Source organism: Panicum virgatum, chromosome 7K, assembly GCF_016808335.1.
Source record: "Panicum virgatum strain AP13 chromosome 7K, P.virgatum_v5, whole genome shotgun sequence".
NCBI classification, from domain to species: Eukaryota; Viridiplantae; Streptophyta; class Magnoliopsida; order Poales; family Poaceae; genus Panicum; species Panicum virgatum.
This window is the reverse complement of record NC_053142.1, coordinates 28040658-28067574: the sequence shown is the minus strand read 5'-3', so window position 1 is coordinate 28067574 and position 26917 is coordinate 28040658. Positions and strand designations below refer to the sequence as shown.

The 26917-nt window shown below is 45.9% G+C and overlaps 2 protein-coding genes across 2 annotated transcripts; both read right to left on the bottom strand.

The window, feature by feature from the left end:
• Positions 1 to 16774: 16774 nt before the first annotated feature.
• LOC120640074 (agmatine hydroxycinnamoyltransferase 1-like) lies at positions 16775 to 17953 on the bottom strand. The gene has a single exon (XM_039915966.1). The coding sequence runs from the start codon at positions 17951 to 17953 to the stop codon at positions 16775 to 16777; it is 1179 nt and encodes a 392-aa protein (XP_039771900.1).
• A 2459-nt stretch (positions 17954 to 20412) lies between these two features.
• On the bottom strand, positions 20413 to 23808 carry LOC120640732. The gene is made up of 3 exons (XM_039916645.1): positions 23671 to 23808; positions 22169 to 22366; positions 20413 to 21982 (listed from the first exon to the last, which is right to left on the bottom strand). Exons 1-3 carry the CDS (start codon positions 23704 to 23706, stop codon positions 21851 to 21853), a joined length of 366 nt encoding a protein of 121 aa, XP_039772579.1. The 5' UTR covers positions 23707 to 23808; the 3' UTR covers positions 20413 to 21850.
• Between the last annotated feature and the right edge of the window lie 3109 nt (positions 23809 to 26917).

Sequence of the window (26917 nt, the reverse complement as noted above, 5' to 3'; positions counted from 1 at the left end):
TTGCCGCCCCGCGCCTCACGCGCACGCGTGACGTGACGTGTGAGCCAACACGCGCCGGGCTGGACGCTCACGAGTGCGCGCTCGACGGCAGATCAGCGATGAGATGCATGGCGGGGGAAGGAAGCCGCACGCTGAAATAGAGGTGGCGGTGGAGGTGGTTGCGGCAGCAACCGCGCGCTCGCACCAACGTTCGATGGGGATGCGGCGCGCGGCACCTTCAAATTTGAAATGGCGTGCGCGTTCAAACAGGACACCGGGGCGCTGCGGATGCAATCGTTGCTAATCCAGCGAGACAGCAGCTGTAGTGACCGCCGGCCGGGTAAGAAAAACAAGAGCCATGCTTCCCCGTCACTCACAAAATACGTAGTACAAGTTATTTTAGAAATTTTATGACAAAATAATAAGAAGGTAAAATAATCATGTTTGTCCCTATTACCCATATTTGGTACTAATTGTAAATAGGGTAAGATGATTTATTTTTTAGGATAATAACTTTTAAATACTAGAATGATTTTTTTGGGCGGAATAGAAGGAGTAAACTAAAACTAGTTTTTTAATTTAAGCATCACATCTATTAGAAACATATTAGGTGCAAATAAACCTCTCCGTGCAAACTATGAAAACTTCAATCTGTGTCATCGGATCAACATCCAGGAGGGGCATCCCTGTGCTATGCTAGGCTTCCTTCCCTCCTACCGCCCTTACCACCGGCGCAATCAACGTTGCCTCCACCGCGGCCGGCTGCCAGCCTGCCACCTACGAATTCCAGTCCCCTGCACGGATCATGGTGCTGACCGCTTCTTCTCCTCCTAACAGGTTCGTCTGTTTGGTTTGTCATTATTGGCAGCGACATGCCCGTTGAGTGTTTGTTGAAACGCTAGAATGCTTCACCTTTCGGATGCTGCATCTATAATATATGGGTTGTGCCGTGTATCTGGCAGCACATGGTGCTAACCTGGTGAAGCATACCGGTAAAAGAGGGAGTGGTAGATCAACAATCTTTCACGGCGGTGCAACACGTGCTGTTATGTATGTTTTCTCACGTCAGATACATTATGTGCGGACACCTAATAATTGGCAACATCAAGTCAACAACTTGCTCGGTCATGCTTGCTGTCCGCTAAACAAGAGGTTCCGCCAAATCTAGCGGATTGGAGCGCGTCCGCTACCTCGCCTCAGGGCCCACTCGCAACTGCCGCGCGCCCGAACCTCCGCCCCGCTGCGCGCGTCCGCGCGGCTAATCCGCTCGAGAGAGGAGCAGATCCGCACCGGGGAGGGGCCACGTCCGGCGAGCCCAAGCTGCATGGCGTCGTCGACGACCTTATCTCTGGTGCCGCCTCCTCTCCGCCTTCGCCTCCGCAACGTGGTTCAGGCCCCATGCTCGCCGACCACCAGCGCGCCCGCTCCGCTGAGCGGATCCCCTCCGAAGAGGGCCGGCCGTGGACGTGGTGCGAGGCCCGCGACACAGCTTCTCCTCCGCGTCCGCCGCTACCGCGGAGTCGGCGTGGAAGGAAGAAGAAGCTGCAAGGGGGATGGAGGAGGGGTGCGCACTGAGGGAGGGGGGAGGGAGGAGCGCAGCGCGGCAGGGAGGAGGAGTGTGTACTGAGGGCTCGCCGGCAGTGGGGCGGAGGGAGCGAGTAGGGCACGTCAGTGGTGTGGCCAATGGGGAATGGGAGTGGAGAGAGGAACGGGAAAAAGAAGAAAGAATCTGATGGGTGGGTTCCACTTGTGGTAGTTGGTATAGAGGGAGATATAGAGTATGGATGGGTGCGGAAGAACTGTGTATGGGTAGAGAATCTTGATGACCAGGACAAAATATTTTTTTAGAGGATAAAAATATAGAATGCTAGTGCGGATAGCCTAAAAGATCGTTTCACCTCTCATTCTTTGCTTTATCTGCTAGCTGGATCAATGGGGGTGGAGAGTATAGGGAGAGAAGGGGGTGCATATGGGGCTGGGGTTAGAAAAGTATAATTAAAAAATTGTTTTGAGGGGGTGCATATGCACCCATTTATGGTGCATTTAGCTTCGCCCTACCCATTATTTTATATAATATATCATCTATAACTCAATGCCACAACTACTGTATACACTATCGACAAACAAATCTGCATAATATATATTACCTTCAAAATTTAGATGTATTTCTCTAAATATATCTAAGTTACTTTTGTAAATAAAAAAAATTCAAAACTAACTGACTTGTGTTGAACTGACCTACGAGCTTTTTCTTCGTCTGTCCACTCCTTCAACGTAACCTCTGTCTGTTCATCAGAGCTGTTAGTTAGTTTTAATGACTAAACTTTCCATCTAACACCCAGAGGACTACTCTGTGTTTCTTGCGATGTTTTGGGCTCGCATCTCCTGAAAACACACAGTCAATAAAATAAACGCATAACTAACAAATTGAAGATTTCAATTTTTTATTCACCGCCATCAAAGGCGTTTGCTGGAAGGCTAAATGTGGGGCTGCCATCGAAAAAATGGTGCAATCCATATCTGTATGAGCACCAAAGTGTGGTGGCCCTCTCCGCAGACTGCTCATCAGAAATAGAGAGCATGGCAAGCAGCCATGATAGGCATATATCACAGTCTTCCGCTTTCAGGTCTAGGGAGCATTGCGCCAGAAATAGAGAGCATGGCAAGCAGCCATGATAGGCATATATCACAGTCTTCTGCTTTCAGGTCTAGGGAGCATTGCGCCAGTGTGGGAGTTGGGGGCACAAGCCCCCCTACCCCAAGAACTGCATGGAAATTAGAGGAAGGAGAGAGGAAGAGAAAAAAGGAAAGTTGGGCTGGAGGAAGAAGGGAGATTAGTTAGAAGTATTCACCTGCTTCTGCCCCGTGGCAAAGAATCGCGGTGATATCACCGCCCTTTGTGCCATGGCCCTCCCAAACTCGCCAACAGCTTCTTCAAAGGCCTGGCCCAGGACTGTAACATCCGTCTTGTCAGACCTGCTCACTATGCTGTGGGTCGTGGGGTTCTCAAGCAAAATCTTCATGTCTCACTTGTCCTTACTGTAGCCCACTTTGCAAGCATCATGGAAGACGAAGGCGCCATCACTGAAACCACTGGTAGAGCTTAAACACTAAACGAGGGGGGCCATAGGCGAGGGGGGCCAACCTATGTAATTTAGCACTAAATATTTATTAACAGTAGCAAATTACTATTCATGTAGTGGAGATTACGTTGAACCATGGGGGGCCATGCCCCTTTTGATCTCCACTAAGCTCCGCCACTGGTTGAAACCGCAGACCAAGCATGCGTCCTTCATCGCCATTGTGACGCAGGTCTCACAAGGAGACCTCTGTGAGTCATGCTGGCACTGTGCCACCGCGTACACAGTCGTGTTCGCGTCCCCACCATGGCTGCTAGCGGAACAAACCAAAAGCTTGCTTTATTTGGTAAGGTTATAAATTAACAAATAAGACAGAAAAGAGTAAATATTCACCCATAAAAATCTTTATTGGATTAGAATACTTTGTCACAATTCAATATGAATAAAAATAAGGAGATTCAAAAAAGAAAAAAACATTGTTCATAAATAGAGAATTTGGATATATTGTAGATCTTGTTTCTTGACTATATATTTTTCTATTCTAAGAAATTCAAAAAACCCAACTTTTTCTATTATATATTGATGTGTATCTATCCCTAACATTTTGGAATATTATGGAATTAGACAAATTCACACACTTAGCCGTTCGCGTCCACGCCATGGCTGTTGTTCAGGCTGCTGAACAGCGGAAGGGAGGACGCCGCCCTCCTGGGTAGAAGTGCAGTAACAGCATCCACGCTGCTACTGTACGGGCTGCCCTCGGTGAAGTTCCTCCCAGTGCAGTAGAAGCCTCGGTAGGGGCTCGACGTGGCGATGGGGTAAACTCCCCCGCGAGGACAGCCAGGACGCTGACTAGTCTAATTAAACATATGTCTATTGCACATATACTATTGTAAACAGAGGAGCAGTTTTACTGGTTTTATTAGCCACTTGAGTGAAATGGAGTATACTGCCAAACTTAGCACATGGTTAGAATCATATCAATGGGCCCTATAAGTTCAGGGAGGGTGGTGAGCATCGTCTCAAGTCATTAGATTACATTGCCGCTTGTGAGATAATGGCCATGTTCGGTTCGCTGGGACCAGTTGCGGCTGGCTTATTCTACAGGATTTTGTGAGGGGGAAATCACTGTAGCTCCAGCCGTTTCACTATAGCTCCAGCCACACTCTCTCACGTTGCATTGTAGATCCAGCCAGCGCTGGCGGATTTCCCACCCAGCCGAACAGGCTGAATTTTATTACACTAAACATGACTCCCAATATCATAAATAAAAGCCGCAGAGACAAATGTAGGGGCTACGCTGACTAATGAAAGATTTTGCTAATTCATGATTGCTAATTCATCGTCGCCAGCTGAACCCTCCTCCAGGTAGATACCACCCCTCAGTTCATCGTTGATGCATGCATGGAATGCGTCAAATAAAGATGCAAACCAGCTTAGAAGAAGCAGATTACCTTTTCATGGATTCTTTCAAAGGCAGCACTTCTCTACCAGATTTGGATATTTTGGACCGTTGCGAGATCATTTCCTGAAAGCGAATCAAAACGAACTCTCAATTATTTTACGGACCCACAAAATCCAAAGCTTAGAGAAGTGCCTGCCATTAATTGGTAGCATCCAGGAAAAAGGCCATGTGCTTCTTACAAGCTGATTTGCATCTTTAATATAGATGCTTTCCACGCATCAACAAAGAATGCAGGGGCATCTGTGGATTGAAGATCTGGAGGTGGGGTTAAGTTGGCAATGCTTCTCAGTAGCATGAATACGATACCATGTGAGCTGCATGGACGAGGTAACTCGGATTCACTAGTTAGAAAGGTGTTTGGATGTAAGTGCTAATGTTCAAAGTGCTAAAGTTTAGCTCTAGCTCATCTAAACAGGAGTGCTAATGAGGTGGACTGAACTTTAGCCGAGACTTAAAAATTTAAGAAAGAATATAAATGCTAAAGTTCAGCACTCGACTTTAGCCCATCCACGATTAAAAAAAACAACTTTAGCCCTATCCAAACAAGACCTAAATTGTCATGCTTTATTTGAGTAGCAAACGTCAACCGAGCTGCTGTAGAAATGAGCCATGGATGCAATCGCAATGCTCTACCAGCCCCCTTGCACCATGAAGCTGCGGAACATGAACACCCTCAGGCTCAGGTTGGACACCCGCACACACATCAAGCTTCTTGTTAACCATCAAACAACTTACATATTTACTGTTATATCAAAATAAAATGCGGTAAGAAACTTTTCCACTACATGATTCAGCGTATATAAAGAAAAAAGATAAGAAAACAAAATTTAATGTCAGATTAACAACTAAATCAATTGGCATTGCCAATTTGAAAAAAGAAATCAATTGGTGAGTGATAACTAAGCGAATGTATATATCTACATTCTACACGCATATATCATCAAAATTGGTGAACTTTATATGGAAACACATCATCATTGAAACGGTACAAGCATGATCTTTGTTTTACCAAAATTGTTTTTAGTAAACTACAGCTTAAAATTTGCAAATGGCCTACAAAGTCTAGTTATGTTCAGTATCAGATTTTATTATTTACTTCCTTTCTTTCGCAAAAAGGCACGTCCTACAAGAGTTACCAACTCCCTCCATTTAACAATAATTGTCCGATATATAAATATCAAGAGAGCTTAATAATACTATAGTGAACAAATAAAAACCTTAAGATGTAGCAACCATTCGCTTTGACCTTTCACTCCCTCCCTAGTTGTTCCCTTCATGCGTGGCACGCAATGATAGGATTTTTCCAAGCTGTGATTGCCATCGTGGTAAACTTTTAGGTCAGTCTCAATGCAGTTTCATGGGAGTTTCATGGACATTAAAACTCTTGACACATCACCATTTTTACTGCCATGGCAGTCTAATAAAGAGGAGAGAGAAAATGATCGTTTCCACGACACGGCTCGGGCTCGACTACCTAGTCCGATGAAACGGGATGAAACGTAGTCTGAGACATGCCTTATTTATTTGTGTTCTTTTCCTAGCTGTCATTATGCCATCATGCTAAGCTATCGAATGCGCTAGTGTTTATTGCTCCTAACAAGTAGTAGGCTAGTAGCAGTACTCTAGCAGTTGGTGAAACATCACGCAGCGAGAATATACCATGGAATGTTACCTACTCCCTGCATTTCGCAATATTGTTCGATATACATTCTCTCTAACCTTTCACTCCTCTCCCTAGTTTATTTATTTGTTCCCCTCACGCATGGCACTGGCAGGAATTTTTCATAGCTGTCACTGTCAATGCCATCGTGGTAAACTTTCCTTGTTACATCCTATTCTCTCTTGCTGTATGTTCTTCACAGTTTCTCGCACTTCAAATGTAAGGCATATTAGCATTGCGTCGGTCAAACTTTTTTCAAATTTCGATAATTAGTGTATAAATGATTATGTAGATTGAGAACACAATACCTCATCATAAATGTTCTCACAATAATTAGTTTATTTATTTGAAATAGCAGTTGCTTAAAAACAAAACTCTCTATCCAAATTAAACCGGCAGCTGCTTAGCAAAGACGACATAAGATCTGAACTAAACAGGTTCATTTATTTGCCGAAGCAATCTCTTTCTATTTGGAACCAGAGTACGTGCATGCATGCATGGCCCTTTCCGTTGCATGCAGTGCAGAGTGCAGACGGATCAGAGCTAGTCGTCGAGGGAGTAGCAGCAGGTCTTGAAGGCGTCCATGTCGCGGCGGAAGAGCGGGACGTAGGCGTCGACGCTCCCGTCCCCGTGGCCGGACGGCACGAGGATGAGGAGGCCCTCCACCGGCAGGTAGCTGGGCATGAAGAAGCACGGCCGGCCGCCGCGGAAGTCGAGGTTGTAGTTGACGTAAAATCGCGCCAACACACTCGAATGTGCTAGAACGCGCTGACGATCGTCAAAACGATCAACACCCGCGAAACCTTGGGCAGGCCGGTCTGACTGGTGCCGCCGACCGGTCTGACCGGTGCAAGTAGGGCGTCGCCGGAAACCTAGAACAGTGAGCTCGGGAGGGACCCGTCGGAGCTCGTGAACGTAGGGTTGCTCTGAGGTCGGCAGGCCACTCAGAACGTCTTCAAACGCCGTCGAGACGAAGGAAGAAAGCAATCTAGTGTTGAAAAAGGCTAGGGGTTGAGAGATAAAAAGTAATGCGATTTTTGTATTGATTCGATTGGTCAATCCTCAATCGGCCTTAGCCTTTATATTTATAGGCCGGGGAAGACGTGCCCCTTCACGAGTAGGATTACATGAGGACTCTTTACAAAAAAAACCTAATTCTACTCGGACTGTACAGACCAGACCGGTCTAACCGGTCGACCCGACCGGTCAGCCTCGGCAGGTGCCAAATTTGGCTGTCAACATATACCCCCCTGCTTTTTAGTGAGTTTACAAGCTAAAAAGCAAAACAGAAGTACTCTATACAATACTAGGGCCTAAAAAATACTGCTAAGGACGATTCTCATAAACCGGCCATCTTTCTTCATACATCTTGCCAAACGCTTGGATAGAATTTCTTCAAGTACTTCCCATTGATAGCTCTAAGTAGTCGATCTCCTTGCAGCGTCTCCATCATGTAGGAATTCCCGAAGATAACTTTAACAACTCTATATGGACCCTCCCAACTTGGCGACTACTTACCAAACTTATTGCTTTTCATCCCAAGAGGTAATATTGTCTTCCAAACTAAATCCCCAACTTGAAAAAATTTATCTTTTACCTTCTTGTTGTAAGCTCTAGCAACCCGAAGCTTGTCCTTTTCAATCTTCTTTAAATCCTTCATATGCTTGTCGGTCATCTCATCAATATTGTCAATCATTGAATTATAATAATCAACAGCAGAAAGATCATTTTGCTTAGCCAATCTATAAGCGTTCAGATTTACCTCAATGGATAAAACGACCTCTTGACTATACACAAGCTCAAAAGGAGTAACCTTGGTAGCACCATGACGAGATATACGATGAGCCCACAATGCTTCGAATAACACTTCATGCCACCTCTTAGGATTTTCTTCTATTTTCTTCTTAATAAGCTTGATCAAAATCTTGTTACTTGACTCGGCCTATCCATTGGCCTGAGCATAATATGGAGATGAATTGAGCAACTTGATCTTGTAAGATTCGATAAATGCGTGTATTTCCTTTGATGTAAATGAAGAGCTTTGATCCGTAGTCAAAGTTTGAGGAATACCGAATCTATGAATAATATGCTTAGTTATAAACTCAATCACCTCTCTATATGTCATATTCTTCAAAGGGATCTCTTCGGTCCACTTAGTAAAATAGTCCGTAGCAACCAACACGAAACGATGCCCCCTTTGAAGATGGAGGATTAATTTGTCCAATAAAATCCAACCCCCATCCTCGGAATGGCCATGGTTTAATGATAGGATGCAACGATGCAGCAGGTACCAATTACAAATCTCTAAACCGTTGACATTCTTCACATCCCTTATAATACTTGAAACAATCCGAAATCATGGAAGGCCAATAGAAACTGGCTCTCCTAAGCAACCACTTCATTTTAGGAGCCGATTGATGAGTACCACAGATGTCTTCTTGAACTTCTCCCATAACAACCTTGGCCTGATCCGAGTCCAAACACTTGAGAAGCAAATCTTCGGCGGTTCGACGATAAAGCTCATCATCAATTAAAATATACTTGAACGCTGCACGCCGAATATTTCTCTCTGCACCACGACCAGTATCTTTAAGATAGGAGATTATAGGAACCCTCCAATCTTGATTTTCGGCTTTTTTCATGGCCGAATCAGTGTTTTCTGCTGTCTGGTCGGTTAGACCGGTCTGGGCGGTTAAACCGTTCGCGTCAACCGGTTTGACCGGTTTGTCCAGAAACTGCAACTCGGCTATCATCTGCATTGATTTTCTAATGTTAAATTTTCCTTTTCTAACATTATAACTAGATGCTTGCTGAGCCAGAGCATTAGCCCGTCCATTTTCTTCTATTGGCAAATGTCTTATAACGAATTCATCAAAAGAAGAAATAATTTCGAGGCACTTATCAAGATATGCATTCAATGAACCATTATAACATTGACATACCTTGGATACTTGCTGCACAACGAGAAGTGAATCACCAAAAACTTCAGCATGCTTTACGCCCATGGGTTGTAAAATTTACAAGTCGAATAATAATGCTTCATACTCAACTTGGTTATTTGTGTAATATTCTTTTAATCGGTTTGAGAACTCAAAAATAGCACCACTTGGAGATATAAAGACAACACCAATCCCTCTCCCATCATCACAAACCGATTCATCAAAATAAACCTTCCATGGTGTGCAAAAAATATGGCCGATTTCTAAATCATGCTCATCATTAATCCGATGCTCAATAATGAAATCCGCTACAATTTGGCTTTTCATAGATTTCAAAGGTTCACAAGCCAAATCATATTCTATTAAAGCATATGCCCACTTGCCGATTCTACCACTCAAAATCGGCTTTTGCAACATATGTTTTATCACATGAGTTTGACATACTACTATGCATGTACTAGATAATAGATAGTGTCGCAATTTAGTACAAGCATGATATAAAGACAAGCACAACTTTTCAATAAAGGTATACCTTGTTTCCGCATCAATAAGTCGTCGGCCTATATAAATAACAACATACTCCTTTCCTTCAGTCTCTTGAGTCAAAACAACTCCAATAACTTTATCTTCGGCCGCTTGCCCAGAAACTTTTGCAAATCTTTCTTGCAAGTAGGAGCCTCAACTTTCCTTATAGCTTCAATTCTATTAGGATCAATCTCTATACCCTTTTTATGAATGAATTTTCCCGCCGATACTCCAAAAGCACATTTGAGTGGATTCATCTTCAAACCATACCGACGCATCCTTTCAAGAGCAAGTCTTAAATCGGCTAAATGAGAATCCAAACTGGCCGATTTAATAACAATATCATCAATGCACACTTCCAAGATGACACCAAGCAAATCATGGAAGATTAAATTCATAGTCCTCTGATAAGTTGCACCGGCGTTTGTAAGGATCACCGGGGTGTCCGACCCTAGAGGGGGAGGGGGTGAATAGGGTCGCTAATCGCTTTCTAACCTAGGGCTCAAAATACTTGCATAAGATAAACCTAACACGTCCTACACATGCTAGTTATGACTAAGGTTTATCTATGCTACTCTCTACTTACCCAAAAAGACTTGCAACCTATAGCCAATCCTAATCAAACTAACTAGGAAAGTAAAGGTATGTAAGATAAAGTAAAAGCGGAAACGTAATATTGTAAGTAAAGAGGTAAGTGCAAGAGGGATGCAAACTCCCGAGTAGACACAGTCATGTAACGTGGTTCGGCACAAACGCCTACGTCCACGGGACACCGAGGCTCTTCCGATCACCATCTTGCACTACGCCACCAAGGCGATGCCAGCAAGCAAAGGCAATTGCCCACAAGACACCGAGTCTCGTGCACCACCACCGTCTCTCTTGGTCACCCAGCCGAAATCCACTACGGAGCTTCTCCACCAAGGAGGGGGTCTCCTCTTCCCCCACATAAAGTGTCGTTGCCACACCACACCAAGTCGGAGGGTCACACGACGGATCACAAGGATTGCTTGCCGCAGCAAGACTTCTCTCAAGGGAGCTCTCGCAAGAACTAATCCCTATTACAAGTACTAAGCACTCTCACAAGTGTGCTTAAGCCTATATGATGTAAAATGAAGCTCTAAGGTGGTTGGAGATGATCTTTGGCTCTTGTATACTTCCTTGGTCTCCAGCACTCTCAAATGAGCCGTGGGGTGGCATATATATAGCCCACACACCCCAAACTAGCTGTTAGAAAAAGGCTGACAAAAAGCGCTATCACCGGTTAAACCGATGCTCCTGTTTTTGTCATCACCGGTTTAACCGGTGAGTGCATTTTCCAACTAGTCGTTATACTTCAATGGCTACCTCAATCGACCGACGTAATCAACCGATGCAACGTCGGTTTAACCGGTGAGTGTAGTTGCTGAAAAACTAACTCTCTGGACAACTGCACCGACGTTCACCAATATCTAGCGTCGGTTCATCCGGTGTATAGATTTTGCCTCAGCTGCTAAGTTCATTGCACCGACGTATTCAACTTTCCTGGCGTCGGTTCAACCGGTGTTACCAAAACTCCCAGACGTGCTCCAAGTCAATGCACCGACGTATGTAATTTTCTTAGCGTCGATTCAACCGGTGATACTAAAATATCTCTGTCTTGATTGTTTTGACTTGGTTTCTTCACGGTCTCTTCAATCTTCGAATCCTTTGGACCGAAGCGGAACCCCCGTAGGGGCGGCCCTTCGGGCCTAACTACGCATATCTTCTCTTTGTCATCACTTGAACCTAAAAACCTGAGAATGGTCATCTTGACAATCATATTAGTCCAAGTATTGTGTGTGTCATCAATCGCCAAAACATTATATTGAAATATGGCATGAGAGGCCATTTTCGCTACAGCATTCTTTAAGCCAAAAGTCATAACCACCCACTCAAACAAACTAACAAATCCAGGACACACAAAGGCCGTTTTAGACGTATCTTCCTCGGCCATGAATATTTGATTATAACCCGCGTTACCATCAAGAAAGCTAATAATACGATGTCCCGACGCTTCATTAATTAGCATATCGGCTATAGGCATAGGATATTCATCCTTGGGAGTAGCTTTATTGAGATCTCTAAAATCAATGCAAACACGAATCTTGCCCGAATCTTTCTTTTCAACGGGCACAATATTAGAGATCCAATCCGTATAACGACAAGACCGAATAAAACCAGCATCTAATAATCGATTAACCTCCTCTTTAATTCGGTCATAAATACTAGGATTGAAACGTCTAGCCGGTTGTTTATAAGGTTTAAAACCGGCTTTGATTGGTAAGCGATGTTCAACAAAAGTCGGCCTAGGAAAAGTACCATCACCAAGATCTACCTTTTCTAAAGGATCAGCCGACGAAAACCTTGGGCCAGCTTGTCCATGTCTTCTGATTCTTTAATAGTTTCACACATATCGTTCGTACACGCCCGATAGTGCTCAATGCATTGCTGGAGCCACTCTGCGTTGGACCGGTCTGACCGGTCTGACCCACCGGTCCGACCGGTCGGCTCTGATGGCCGATCCGAAGAGGACCGGTCTGACTGGTCGTGGGACCCGGTCTGACCGGTTGCGCCTGAGTCGCCTGCTGGACTCATCTTTATAGCATTAAGTGATTTAGCCGATTTTCCATCGGCTTTAGAGTTGTAGGAACGAAACCCTCCTTGGTGCAACTGATAAGCTCATAATCGGACAGATCCAAGCCCGATAAGCACTTGACGTTGTCATTGGCACCAATGGAACTGGAATCGGCGGTAGCTATGAAGGAAGAAGTGTCACCAGGCACTATCTCAACCTCATCACCGATCCACTGAATAAGAAATTGATGCAAGGTAGGCGGAACACATTGATTGTCATGAATCCAATCACGCCCAAGTATTAAACTAAAGTTACCTTGCACTTCTGAGACGAAGAAGGCTGTGGCAAGCGTCTTGCTTCCAACGGTCAACCCCATGGATGCAACCCCCTTGGCACCAATGGGATCACCTCCACCTACACTGCTAACCGTCATGTTGGTCTTGATCAGCTCCTCGTCCTTCCCGCCAAGCTTCTTATACAATGAGTAGGGCATAAGATTTATAATAGCCCCACCATCCACTAACATGCGAGAAATTGGCTTTCCATTAAGATGTCCCCTCATGTAAAGAGCTTTCAAGTGGTTATCCGATTCCTTGGGCTTCTGGAACACAGCATCACGAGGCCCAAATTGAAGATGAACCACCTCCTCTTCAGGAATTATGAGATAATCCGAAAACATATGCATAACGTTGATCTCCAAATTGTTGCGCTCCGGGGACACCTCATAATCCACCAGTTCTTCTTCTTCTGCTACTGGAGGAGCTGGTTCCACTTCATCAACTCGAGAAACCGAAGCAGTCACTGCTGATTCGGCTGTACTCTCTGCACTGGGTTCAACCGGTCTGACCGGTGGCTCGGGGCGGTCTGACCGGTCGAGAGAACCGGTCTGACCGGTCGCCATAGTCGGTTTGACCGGTTCTTCTGATGGCTGGTCAATCATCTTGACCTGCCATACTTTGCCTTGAGGGATCATGGGCCTGTACTTGTTGAAGTACTCATCCCTCGCCTTCTCTGCCTCCTGCTCCCTCTTTTCCTTATTGCGAAGACGTTGGAGCTTCCTCTTCCGGGTATGCGTCAATCCCTCGGGACACCAACGGGGTTGATGGTATTTGTCCGCCACCTTGCTGCCACCAGCCTCATGATTGTTAGCAGTAAAAGGTTTCTGGACAGGAGGAGCAGAAGAAGTAGCCGATTTATCAATCACCATCGGCTCCTTACCCTTATCTTGCACAACCACTTTAATCTCGCTGATCTGAACAACAGTATCGGCTTTAGCCTTCTCTGGAGTAGCTTCTGATTGCACTTCTAACTTCTTTTCCTTCACGCGGTATTCAACCTGCGGAGGAACAAATCGTGCCGGTCTCTGCTGAGACCGGTTTGACCGGTCATAGGGGACCGGTCTGACCGGTGGCGCCTGCTGAGCTGGACCAGATTGGTGTGCTCCCAATCGGTCGTGTACTGGCATCCTTGATCTTTCCTCCCTCTGATATGGTGGTGAACATGGCATTGGAATGCACTGGAGCCAAATCCCCTCATGTTCCGACACCGGATTAACTGCATTTGACGTTGGTGGGGACCAAGGCTTAGTAGCATACACCTTCTGTGGAGGAAACTGAGGATAATCACTCCTGCGCCTGATGAATTCCCTCCTTGGAGGCGAAGCATTGCCCCGATGCGGTGGTGAATGAGGTCTCTTTTTTAATGGTTGATCTTGTTGAACGGCCTTAGTGTACTTGTTCAACAACTGCCCAAAGGTAGGTCCCTAATTTGTACGCCTACCCTGCAGTTTTGGCACATTTGTTTTCCAAGTACCCTCTTCCTGACGTTTCGGCTTGAAAGTTCGGGGCTGCTCCCTGGGCCGGTCTGACCGGTCGTTGTACCCGGTCTGATGCAACCGGTCTGACCGGTTGCGCCTGGACAGCAGGCTGACTGGAGGAACTTGCTTGCCCCAAGGCTTAGGAGCATTAACAAAAATCCTCAAAGTCTGCTTCCCATCAGGAGTCTTTTCAGCAATGACTTCTCAGGCCAGAATCTTATTATTTGCATTCATCGGCCTCGGATCTCCAATCACCACATTCTTCCCTTGAGCCCCTTCGGCTTGCTCCGGCCAAAGGAGAACCTTTAGATTATTCAGTTCCAAAGTATGGACAGGGAAGGGAGTCTTGTCTACTTGCATCTCAGAAAGCACCAATCGTCTTTCATCTACAGCCGATTGGATCTGTCGACGGAAAACATTACAATCATTTGTAGCATGTGAGAAAGAATTATGCCACTTACAATATGCATGCCTTTTTAGTTCTTGCAGCGACGGTATAGCATGAGACAAACGAATGTTTCCATATTTAAGTAATTCATCAAAAATCCTATCGCACTTGGAAACATCAAAAGTAAATTTCATCTCATTTTGCCGATTCTTTTGAACTGGCTTAAGCGAAGGACACATAGATGGTTTGTCCTTCGACGGCCAAACAAATTCAGCGGCGTACACTCCATTTTCCTCATCGTCCGAACAGTCGGAATCATTCTCAACAACATACGTGTTGGACCGATGAGGCTTAAAGGAATCTTTAGAATTTTTTTACTTAAATTTTACACCAACAGCTCGCATTTGCAAATGATTAACCGTAATGAAATCAAAACCTTCAAGTTTCTCTTTCAAATAAGAACGCAAGCCATTAAATGCCAAATACGCCAAATCTTTTTCCGAAAGAGACGAATTGAAACAACGGTTTTTCAAAGCTTTAAACCTCTGGAAATAATCCAAAACCGATTCATCTCGGTTTTATCTAACCGATGTTAAGTCTATTAATCTAACTTCGGCTTCCCCACTAAAGAAATGATCATGAAATTTGCGCTCTAATTGATTCCAATTTAAAATCGATCCCGGCGCAAGCGAGGAAAACCAAGAGAAAGCGGTTCGGGTCAAAGATAAAGAAAATAAGCGAACGCGCAAAGCATCGTTAAGACCCGCTTCTCCCAATTGCAAGACATATTGGCTAACATGCTCCCAAGTCGTACAAGAATCTTCACCATTAAATTTCACAAACTCGGGAACGTGCCAACCAGCAGGATATGAAACAAAATCAAACTCTGGAGGATACGGCTTTTGATATAAATGCGACCCACCCATATCAATCCCAAGTTTAGATTTAAGCACACCGGACAAATCCTCTTTAAACCTGTTGAAATCGGCCTGATAAGTACCGCTGGCCGATGCATGTGAAGAGGACGAAACACGTTGCGTGGTAGGACCGGTGCAAGTAATGTTTGTGTTAGGAATCGGCCCTCGGTGAGGTCCAGATCCCTGCTGTGATGTAGTTGAGGCCTGGCATGCATCACTATTTCATTGGTTCGGTTAGGGACGGCCGAACCGGGAATAGAAGCGTGCGGTGCAGAGGGCACTGGACACTGCCCCGTTGGACCGGTCTGACCGATCGTGTAACCGGTCTGACCGGTCGAGGAGACCGGTGGGACCGGTGGCGCATGGACAGTAGATGGCAACGGTGTTTGCCCTGGGAACAAGTTCGGCGGCAGCCCAAAGAATTGATCCTGGGTAGCAGATGTGCCAGCCGAATTTGTTTCTGGAATATAAGTGCCAGCCTCGACACTTTTGCCCTTTTTAAATGCCTCAATCTGATGATTGAGCCCAGCAAAACTCTCTCCTACAGCTACTTGCGCGGCGGATATTTTCGAATCTACCATAAAAGAGAATTGCTTGACTAATTCAGAAGGATCATTAGGAAGTACTTCGACCTTGTCTTGGTTTAGCTTGAATGATGGCATCACGAACTCCCCAACCCTCTTGAATAGGCCTCCTCGCTCCTTCTTGAATCCTTGAAGGAACTGCTCTTTAAGGTGCTCTTCAGCGATGAGGTAGGCCCTGCGCTCGTCTTTAGTGAGTTCCTCCATGGTCGCCTTGATGATGTTGTCGTTGTGAATTTTACCATGAGTACCCATCTTTCCGGAGAAGTTAGATTAGATCGGTTTTAAAAATCAGATTAATCTATTCCCCAGCAGAGTCGTCAAAAAGTATGTTGACGCAAAATCACGCCAACACACTCGAATGTACTAGAACGCGCGGACGATCGTCAAAGCGATCAACACCCGCGAAACCTTGGGCAGGCCGATCTGACCGGTGCCGCCGACCGGTCTGACCGGTGCAAGCAGGGCGTCGCCGGAAACCTAGAACAGCGAGATCGGGAGGGACCCCGTCGGAGCTCGTGAATGTAGGGTTGCTCTAAGGTCGGCAGGGCCACTCAAAACGTCTTCAAACGCCGTCGAGACGAAGGAAGAAAGCAATTTAGGGTTGGAAAAGCCTAGGGTTTGAGAGATAAAAAGTAATGCGATTTTTGTATTGATTCGATTGGTCAATTCTCAATCGGCCTTAGCCTTTATATTTATAGGCCGGGGAAGACGTACTCCTTCACGAGTAGGATTACATGAAGACTCTTTACAAAAAAACCTAATTCTACTCGGACTGTACAGACCAGATCGGTCTGACCGGACGGTCTCAGCAGGTGCCAAATTTGGCTATCAACAGTCGTAGAACGGGATCCGCAGCCAGCTGTCGACCTCGATGTCGGGGCTCAGCACCATCTCCGCCGCGTCGGCCGCCGGCACCAGCCCCTCCGCCTCGACGGCCCCGATGCCGCCGCGAAGTCGACGAAGGACGCGAAGTAGCTGGCGCCGCCCACCCACGCCAGCGCCCCGTCGATGAGATCCACCGCGTGCCGCAGCGGCCGCGCCACAAGGTCCCGCGCCGCAGCGGCCGCGCCACAAGGTCCCGCGCCGCCGCGGCCGGCCGCGCCACAGCACCATGTTGCCCGTGTAGCCCTCCGGCACCGGCAGGCTCATCCGCGCGCGCCCGTCCACGGCGATGTGCACGCTGGTGGTGGTGGAGCCGTCGAGGCCCCGCGCCGCCGTGATGCACCGCCACAGGTGCGCCACCACGCACCGCAGCGTGCTGCAGGGCCGGCCCGACCCCGGCGGGGAGGACGCCAGGACCTTGAGCCGGTAGATGAACTCCTGGCTGAAGTGGGCCCTGTGGACCTCCACCTTGTCGGCATCGTCGTGGGCGTCGCCGGCGGCCGGCTTCGGCTTCTTGAACTCGACGCCGCTGTGCTCGAACTCGACCCGCGGAGGGTCGCGGGGCTGGAAGAAGGCGGCGCGGTCGTGGACGGGGGCGGGGTCGAGGGCGGCGCAGCGCGTGGCCTGGCTCCACGCGACGAGGAAGTTGCCGGTGGTGCGGCCGTCGGAGACGAGGTGGTGCGCGGTGACGCCCACGGCGAGGCCCCCGCACGCGTAGCGCGTGAGCTGGATGAGCATGAGCGGCTCCTCCTCCGCGCCGCCGCCCTTGCCCGGCGCCGGCGGGTGCAGCCGCGTCATCTCGGGGGTCGGGCGTAGCGGCAGGGCGGCGTCGAGCGGGACGTCGGCGGCGGCCTCGACGAGCTGCGCGCCCTCGTCGGTGAGGAGGATGGCGCGAGCGCCGGTGTGCGGGTCCGCGCCGAGCCGCCCCGCCCACTCCCGGTAGCCGCCAGCGCCCGGGCCAGGCCGGCCTCGAGTGCGGCATTGGGCGGCGTCGGCGGGCGGAAGGCGTAGACGACGAAGACTACGTGTCAAGTTGGCCTTGTCGAACACCGAGAGCGGCACGACCTCCGGGGAGGCGGCGGCGGCGGGCCTGACGGCCTTGGAGGACAGGATGGTGATCTTCATCTGGACTCTGGAGAATGGTAAGACGAATGCCAATGCTTAAGAATGATAAGTCTTGCTCGATCGATCAGCTGATGATGAGCGCGTGTGGTCGGAGTCTCGGAGAGGAATGAGGATGCAGTGCAGCAAGGTGTGGCACAGGGTCACCAAGTATATATAGGGTGAAGCTAGGTCGCCGATGATGGGGTACGAGAGGATGTATGGTGGCCGATGCGGACGTGCAGCTAGGCGCGCGGCGGTAGGTGTAGAACCGGCCGGCGGATGGCACCGGCCGAGGATGTGCGACCGCTAACCGGCCGTCAACCGGGCGGCCATTATTGTTGGATAGAATATACTGTAGATGTGCGAGCAGTGGACTCGGAATTGCCCCGGCGTTTTGACGGTGACGCCGCGCTCGCTGCGAGATGAACGAACTAATTAGGGCGGATCGAGCTGAGCAGGAGAGGAAGTGGTCAGGTGAGCAGGTAGGTGACTGAATAAGCCGACGGATTTGCCGTTAGGTAGGGCCGTGAAACTGGAGCTTGCCTACACGGTTCACGTACGCGAGCCGCGACGAGACGGTTTCTTGGTCAGATGGGACGCGCTGCTTGTTGGCAGCCTCTCTCTCGCTCGGCAGTTGCTGCTGGCGCTCTGACAATGCAAGCAAGCCGCGGCGCCGTTTCCAGCCGCTGCTACGGCAAACAGCAGGTCGATATTCCATCAATATTTCGCCCACCCCGGCCCCTTCCAGTATTCCAGTTCCAGCTCAGGGTTCGGTTGCATACGGTTTCATTCCGAGCCCGGAATGATAGAAATAATAAAAGATATAATAAGAGACCCAGATTTATTTCGAGTCAGAAACTACTTGCAACAAAATAAGCTCACAATAGATACAACAAGAGACCCGGACTCATGGATTAATCCGGGTCTCTTGTTGTATCTATTATGAGATTATTTAGTTGCAAGTAGTTTCCGACCTAAAATAAATTCAGACCTCTTATTATATTTCTTATTGTGCCTATCATTCCCGGTCCGGAACGAAACTGTATGCAACCGAACAAGCCCTCAACTGGAAGATTCAAACTTCCATTCAGAGTTTGCGACTGTTTCGTACAGTGTATCCTTCTTCAACGTCTCCATCTCTCCTAATCCGCAATTGATCTTTTCTGTAGGGATCGTTTATTCCACATTCTTGGCATGGTTCACTCTGCCCATGCTGCATCCCTTGATTCCATTCAGTCATGCACTCCGTAGAGATCAGACCGGTTCACTCAAATCACCCTGCACCCCATACAACAAAAGAAGGGTCAAACGTACCTACAAAATATATATGAAAACAAACAGTCAAATCTAGATATGATAGATATCATGATCCAATGGAAGAGTCAAGATATATTTGCATAGAGAAAATAGGGCCACTAACCATTCCATAATATCATGCAGCTGTCAGCTCAACTTAGATCACATTTGGTGTATTGTGAAAAGAAGCCTAGCTCGTACGTGTACCAATCGAGGATCCCAAAGCATCAGTCGTCATGACTAGAGCAAAGAGACTAGCAGGGCCGGCTCAACATATTTTAGGGCCCTAGGCCAAAAGGATACTATGGGCCCTTTATTAGACTAAAAAGTTGTTTACATTTGCAAAATCATAAAGCATATAATACTAGTAACATATACTCAATTCTTGAAAAACAGTGTCCATATTAGAAACTAAAGGAGCACAAAATGTGACTAGTGTGATTACCTCAAACATGAATAAATTGTAACAATTCCATCAAAAATAATGTTTCTGTGGTTCAAAAAAACTCCTTTGGAAATTATCAGTGCAAAGTCATTAAGGATAATATTGAGGTGAGAGCTCTAAATATTCACTAATGTTATATTCCCTCTATTCTAAATTATTACTTTTTTGCATTTTTAGATACATAGTCTTTGCTATGCATTTAATTTATACAAAGTTATATCTAGATGTGTAGTAAAAGTTATAGATATAGAAAAGTCAAAACTAATTTTTAGGTCTCTATGGGGGATGGGAATGAAATTAATTATCACTATCACTTATGGACTGATTGAAAAACAAAGGGAAGAAGTGAGAAGATTGCGGACTGTGTGAGCCACCTGATGACCTGATCCAGGACAGGATCCAGGACTAGGGCGTTCATGAGGAACGGAACAGCAGCACACGGTCACCTTGTTGGTGAATCGGAGCACCAACGACCACAACAAGTGCAGCAAGCGGCAATCGTCAAGACTAATTGTTTCCCTGATCCGATTTGATCTTGTGAAGAACGCCAACATGCAGCACAATCGCCAAGACGCCACTAAACATTATTACAATTTCAGCGTCTGTTCACGCTTGCTAGGTCGCGCAGTTGACGTTTCGCTATTTTGCCTTTGCGCTGCTAGGCCTCGGTGCTGCCCTGCATGTACATGAGATTGGGTCCCTTTCCAGCCGGGGCCCTAGGCAATTGCCCCTCCCGGGGCCCTAGGCAGTCGCCCCTCCCGCCTAGGCCTAGAGCCGGGCCTGGAGACTAGCATCAAGGGGGAAATAAAACATTATTAAGCACCGGCTTGATGGTGTGTTTTCCATCATTCAGCCTAATCAAATTCTATCTAGAAAAGCTTATGATGTAAAAAAGATACAAGAGCAACATAATAACATTTTTTCTTTGAAATGGGCCAGTGGGCTCTAGGAAACGCTTAACACGAGGATATTGTAGACAATTTCTGGCCACCGAATCAACGAGGAATGCACACAACCAATTTATTGGACATATTCTAATCATGATGTTTATATTTAAATGAACAATATATGACCACGTGCATCTCCATTGGTGCAGAGCTATAGTTGACCACCGTTGTTTTTTTTTGTAAAAAAATATATAATCAATAAGAAGAAGCCCTGCCATGAGTAGCAACTTGGGGTAGTTAATAGGATCATTGTAGTGCAGGGTTGCTGACTGCAACCACCCTTTGGGGGTGAAACCATGTTTTTATGAAAATGGACTCAAATGAGAAGCCAAAACATGTGAATTCAGAGTTACGTGTAGGATGGTGACGCTGTCAACCCTTTTTCTAGAAAATAATTAGGTTAAGTGCAACCCCTACATGTGAATCTGGATTTAATCAAGTACCTCAGCAATCCTCTGTTTCGCAGTTGTGCTGTGTAAGTCAATGACTCCAGCAGAGCAAAGTTTCAGAGCTCAAGACCAAGAAGATGGCCGAATTATAAGTTGTACCATACCGAGATTTTGAAGATCAAAAGAACAACGACACATCACTAAACTAAGATGTGCATTATTGTAGTATGCAAGTTTTTGCTGTAAATTGAGCACAGACCAAATGACTAACGCACGAGCTTATATTTCCGAAGTCGCCTCGTTTGGATCATGTGATTGAGCTCAGAAATTGCAGAAACTAGTTGAATACTCCGCACGTTGCTGCGGGATTTGTGGACAAAAATGTTGAAGTTGAGTGTATTGAAAAGATAGAGATATGAAGTTGTAGTCAATTTTAGCATTGGAGATATATGGCATGGTTGTATATAAGATATGCTTAAATACTAAAATTGAAGTACATATAAAAAATTCAAGTTGATGAAACTGATAAAAAGAGGAATCGTAATTGGTATGGTAAGATTGCTTTAATTTTATTCTAGGAGAAAATAGAAAAAGTCTGCATCATTTTGTGAAGTGATTCGACTTTGTATCGACTCTTTGGCTAAGCGAAATTTATGCAAATATTTTTTTTAAATGAAATGTGAGGAATGCAGTTGTGTGTGAAATGTTTATAATTAGAAATATAGTTGTACAAATATAATTGTATGAAACAGTAAAATATTGAGGAACCAAACATAGTATTAATATCAGAACATAATGAATGAATGTGTAACATTGAAGAGAAGAGACCTGGAACAATCCTTCACGGTGCTCTTCCTGCATGCCACAGTGATGCGAGTGTCATATGGAAGTAGGGCTTGTACTTCTTTTCCAGGGCTTGAATCATCTCTTCGATAGAACCATATTTGTAAGGATCTAGAATTCTTGGGTTATCCTGCAGCTCAATAGTTCCAGGAAAAAATTGATCAGAAAAAAAGACTCAAACTTGATCATCATGAACACGAATCAATTGGATATGTATCAGGTACGATGGATCGCGTACGCAAGCAACGATAAATCTATTCAGGAGGGGTGATCACTTCCGAGGGGAAGGGATCGAGATGGTAGATGGGGAACGAACCTTGTGGACGAAGGTGCCAAAGCCCGAGATCGAGATCCGACGCGGGAGGTCCTTCAACTTGACGAACAGAGAGCGCATCGCCATGGCAGCGACGGGTCTGCGGAATCTGGAGGACGGCGTAGCCGCGTAGGGAATCGAAGGAGGTGTATGCGGTATGCGAGCTCGTGGCTTGGGTTGCATGAACAAACTCTTGGGCTCCTGGTAGATGAATGGTCTTGTGTGAGATGGTGGATTAACGTACAGCAAAATAGACATACAGGAGAATAGGGAGGATGAAATCAGACGGTGTAGACTTAATTGATGACGTGGCTTCATGTGATTGCAGCAAAATCAGAGTTAATGATGTTTAGTGGGTTCCATCTATATAATATATATAGATTGGAAGGCTACGTGAAATATAACTGTCGCCTGAATGCTGCACGGGAATCGGAATCTGAATCAATCCTCTTTCCCAGCTGAATTAGACTGCAACTATCCTAGCACGTCTCGTGGCCAGCCAACATTCTCGCCATCTCACCCACCCAGTGGCACCAAAGATCTCGCAGCTATAGTTGGCCGTTTGGCATGCGGCCCATGGCCCGTGGGCCGACCTGAAGCATGAAATTTTAGCCCAGTCTAGGCACAGACTTAGACTTTGGGTCGTGACTGACAGGCTATGTTGGGCATAGCTTTAGTTTCTCTTGGAATAGTTTGTGAAGCATTTTTTTTTAAAGCTAAAGCTGTTTTGAAAAATGTTTGGCAAAATAGCTTTTTCTAGTAAAACTAGGCAAAGCCACGTTTTTTAGCTTCACCCCATTAGTGGAAGCACGTGAATGGCTTCACAAGTTGCTTTAAAGGAGAAGCTGCTGCAATTTTACTTCTTTGACATAGCTTCACAAAAAGCTGTTTTTGAAGTCTGTTTTTGAAATACTTCTTGAAGCTATGCCAGCAGTGCTCCTCTGACACGTCGTGCTGGCACGACACGATCCAGTTGGAGCTAGCACGAAGCGGCACGACAGGCCGGCACAGCCGCACAGGTACAGCAGGCTCGTAAAGCCCGCGATCGGCTAGCCTATATTTTGTGAGTTGCAATGAATTTTAGGAGTTCTTATGTTCTATTTGTGAAATATGTTGTCTTCAATTAGAGTACTTGTAATTTCAAATACGTTGTTAGTTGTGTTGCTCGGATATTTGAATTATTATAAAACTTTATGTTAAAACATGTGGTTTTTGAAACGGCGGGCTGATGGACCGGCATGACCATTGTGGCCCAACAGACCGGCTTGGCCCAACGAGCCAGTACAGTATGGCTAACAGGCCGCCGTGCTGTTCCTAAGCCGCTTGGCCAACCCATGGGCCGGCACGGCAACCATACCGTGCCTAATCAGGCCGGACCCAAATCATATGCGTGTCGGGCTGCCCGTTTGGCTAACTGTACTCGCAGCCATCGTCCAGGCCAACTGGCCAAGCCATCTGCCAGGCTGCTGGACAGCTGGAGCGCGAGGAGAGGTGCCTGCTCTGACCTTGACGCCGCCGTGGGAGAGAAGCCTCGATCGCATGGAGCAGAGAGGGAATAAGTTGCCGGTGAAAGCTAGCGGAGGAAGCCCAGGGACGGCTCCGAGTGGTGCGACTGCCGGGGGCTCACGGAACCAGAAGGCCTAAGATCACATAGGTAAGTAAGGTAATTAGAATATATAATTTTTTATTTAAGATAATTAGTAGAATATATAATTTTCTATATGGCATAATAGTCATCACAAATAAGCTCATGAGGCCGTAAGTTACGGGTGCTAATGGATCATGGCTCTAGTACTCTATCACAATCCCCTAGCCATGACGTACAACCGTAGAGAAGTCTTTCAGCTCATAACCTAACCATTGGCTGATGGACTCACTGTGCGCTCACATCGCCGCCCCGCCGCTATCGCCGCTCGCACCGCGGCCCTGCCATGGGCTCACGCCGCTGCCGGTGCCACCACGTTCGTGCCTCGCTGCGCATGCTCGCACCTCCGCTGTAGACAAGGTGACGGGAGGGGAGCCAGAGGCAGAACGGGAGAGGTGAGAAGTGGAGGGGGATGACGGGGGAGAGACCGAGAGGGAAAGAGAGTCGCTTGGGAGAAAAGGAAGCGGAGGGAATAGGTAAGGAAGAGAGAAGGCTGGTGGGCCCGACGATCCTGAATCACTTGATTCAGCCAATGGTCATGCTGCTCTACTCATCTTGTGGATTAGCCGGACACATTTCAGCTCCATTTCTAGGGGCGGTGATAGGGTCACCTGACATTCCCACCCGCCCTTAAAAATAATTTTTATTTTATTCTAAAATTTTGTTTAAATGAAAACATATAAAAAAGTAAATTTTTTAATATAAACCTATTGTAACATGTAGAACTTATAGAAAATATTAAAATCATATTTCAATGTATATAATGGTTAAGAGTGTGAAACCATAATATATAACTTACTCACTCTACTCTTTCATACAACTCAAGACACACTTTGTGGTTTTCACACTCATATCACTATATATATGCTTTTAATATTTTTTCTAGTATTGTAGATCACAATAGTCTTACGATACAAATTTCATCTTTTTATGTGTTTTATTATTTTTTTAATTAAATGAATTTTTAGAATAAATTTGAAAATCATTTTTACATTTTAAGAGAGATCAGTGAGATGGTGACCCGCCCCAAAAAATATCATTTGTAGGGGCGGGTCACCCCTTCACCTATTCCGACACATTTTTAGGGGAGGGTGAGGGGGTGACCCGCCCCTAAAAATGCATTTTAGGGGTGGATTAGTTGATACTTAGCAACGGGTCACATTTTATCCGACCCTAAAAAAATTGAGACGATCCTAGAAATTGTTTTGGTAGTAGTGATATCTATGTCTAAATATTACTCCCTCCATCTTGAAATGTAGGGCATTTTAGAGTTTAAATTTTGTACTCAAATGTAAGACATCTGGGTTGAGAGTGGACCCAATCTCTAAATTATACATCATTTTTGGGGTTTTTCTAACAGAAAGATGTGCATGCAGCTATTTAGAAGATGTGCATGGGAAAGGGTGTGCTATTAGTAATATTTAGTTACCCAAATAGAGTCCCAATACGTAATAATTAGGGATAGAAAGGTCTTTTTTACACAACTATAATCTGTTCAACTCTAGAACGTCTTATATTTTGAGACCGAGGGAGTAGTGCTTTGCTACAGAAGCAGCACCCTTTGCCTTTTCGCGTCAGTTGGCAGTATGGCTGTGTTTAGATGTGAAAATTTTACGAAAAGTGAAGCTGAAAAGAACTGTAGTACTTTTCGTTTGTATGTGGTAAATATTGTCCTACCATAGGCTAACTAGGCTCAAAAGATTCATCTCGCAACGTACATCCAAACTGTGCAATAAGTTGTTTTGTTTACCCACATTTAGTATTCCATGCATACGTTATTTGTTATATTTAATATTTGCCTATATTGTCACTGACTCAGTCAGTGTTGGTCAAGCCTTTCCTGATAGGTGACCTCTCAGCTCCTCCCTCTCGCTCTAGAGTAAGAACAATTCAATACGTACTGATCATTCATGTGTACGGTCGATAACATTGACAATTATTCAAGCTCCAATGACCTGTGTAACCAGTAGTGTAGCTTAATTAATCATCATTCATGTGTATGGTCGAGAGCTTTTGACATTGGAAGCTCCCGATGACATTATAACCACCGAAGTGTAATTAATGGCCATTCATGCATGTGTATGGTCGAGAACTTTGAATTCTCGTCAGTTGCACCCACTACTAGAAAACAATCCTTAGGTCCACCCCAATAGTACCAGTATAAAGATGAACCGGTACCTATGCCAGTTCATCTTCATACCGGTATTTTTGGGTGGATGAAATTCATGGATGAGCCTTAAATACCGGTTGGTATTATCAACCGGTACCTAAAACTCTCTATAGGTACTGGGTGGTAACTTTTACATTGGTACCGGGTGGTACCACCAACCGATACCAATAGACGAGCCTTAGGTACCGGTTGGTGGTACCTTAGAAGCCTTAGGTACCGGTTTGTATTACCAACCGGTACCTTAGGATCATACATGAGTTATTTTAAAAGGAAAATATCTCTTCCTCAATCAGAACTGCTGTGTAGTTGAGATGGTAAAGGAGTAGCACGTGAGTCTAGAGGTCGTGGGTTCGAATTCGAGGCAAAAAATATTTTGCGTGATTTTGGAGGCCATAAGTACCGGTTATTTTACCCGGTACTAAAGGCTCGAGCCTTTGGTACCGCTTTTGGGGTACCGGTTCAAAAAACCGGTACCAAAGGGCATCTCCAACCGGTGCCTATGACACTTTTTCTAGTAGTGACCCTCCGTTCCTTTCTATTTGTCGCCGTTAACTCTTGATTCAATATTTGACCATTCGTCTTATTGGAAAAAAAAACATGCAAATATGAAAGAACATGAATTATGCTTAAAGTATCTTTAATCATGAAACCAGTGGTGGTAAAATAAATTATAATTACACACATTCTTTTAATAAAACGAATGGCCAAACATCATGTCGAAAGTCAACGGCGATAAATAAAAAAGAACGGAGGCCGGGAGTATATTCGTCAGCAGCTGACATACATACTGCTGCGACATCTATTTTGAGAAGCGTTCGCCTAAACTTCCTTTGAAAAAAAATGACGTTAACTACGTTGACAGCTGAATAATCAAAACCAAGAGGGTGAATAATGAGGCAGGTTCGGGAGATCGATGCGGCATAGGACGACCAGGAAG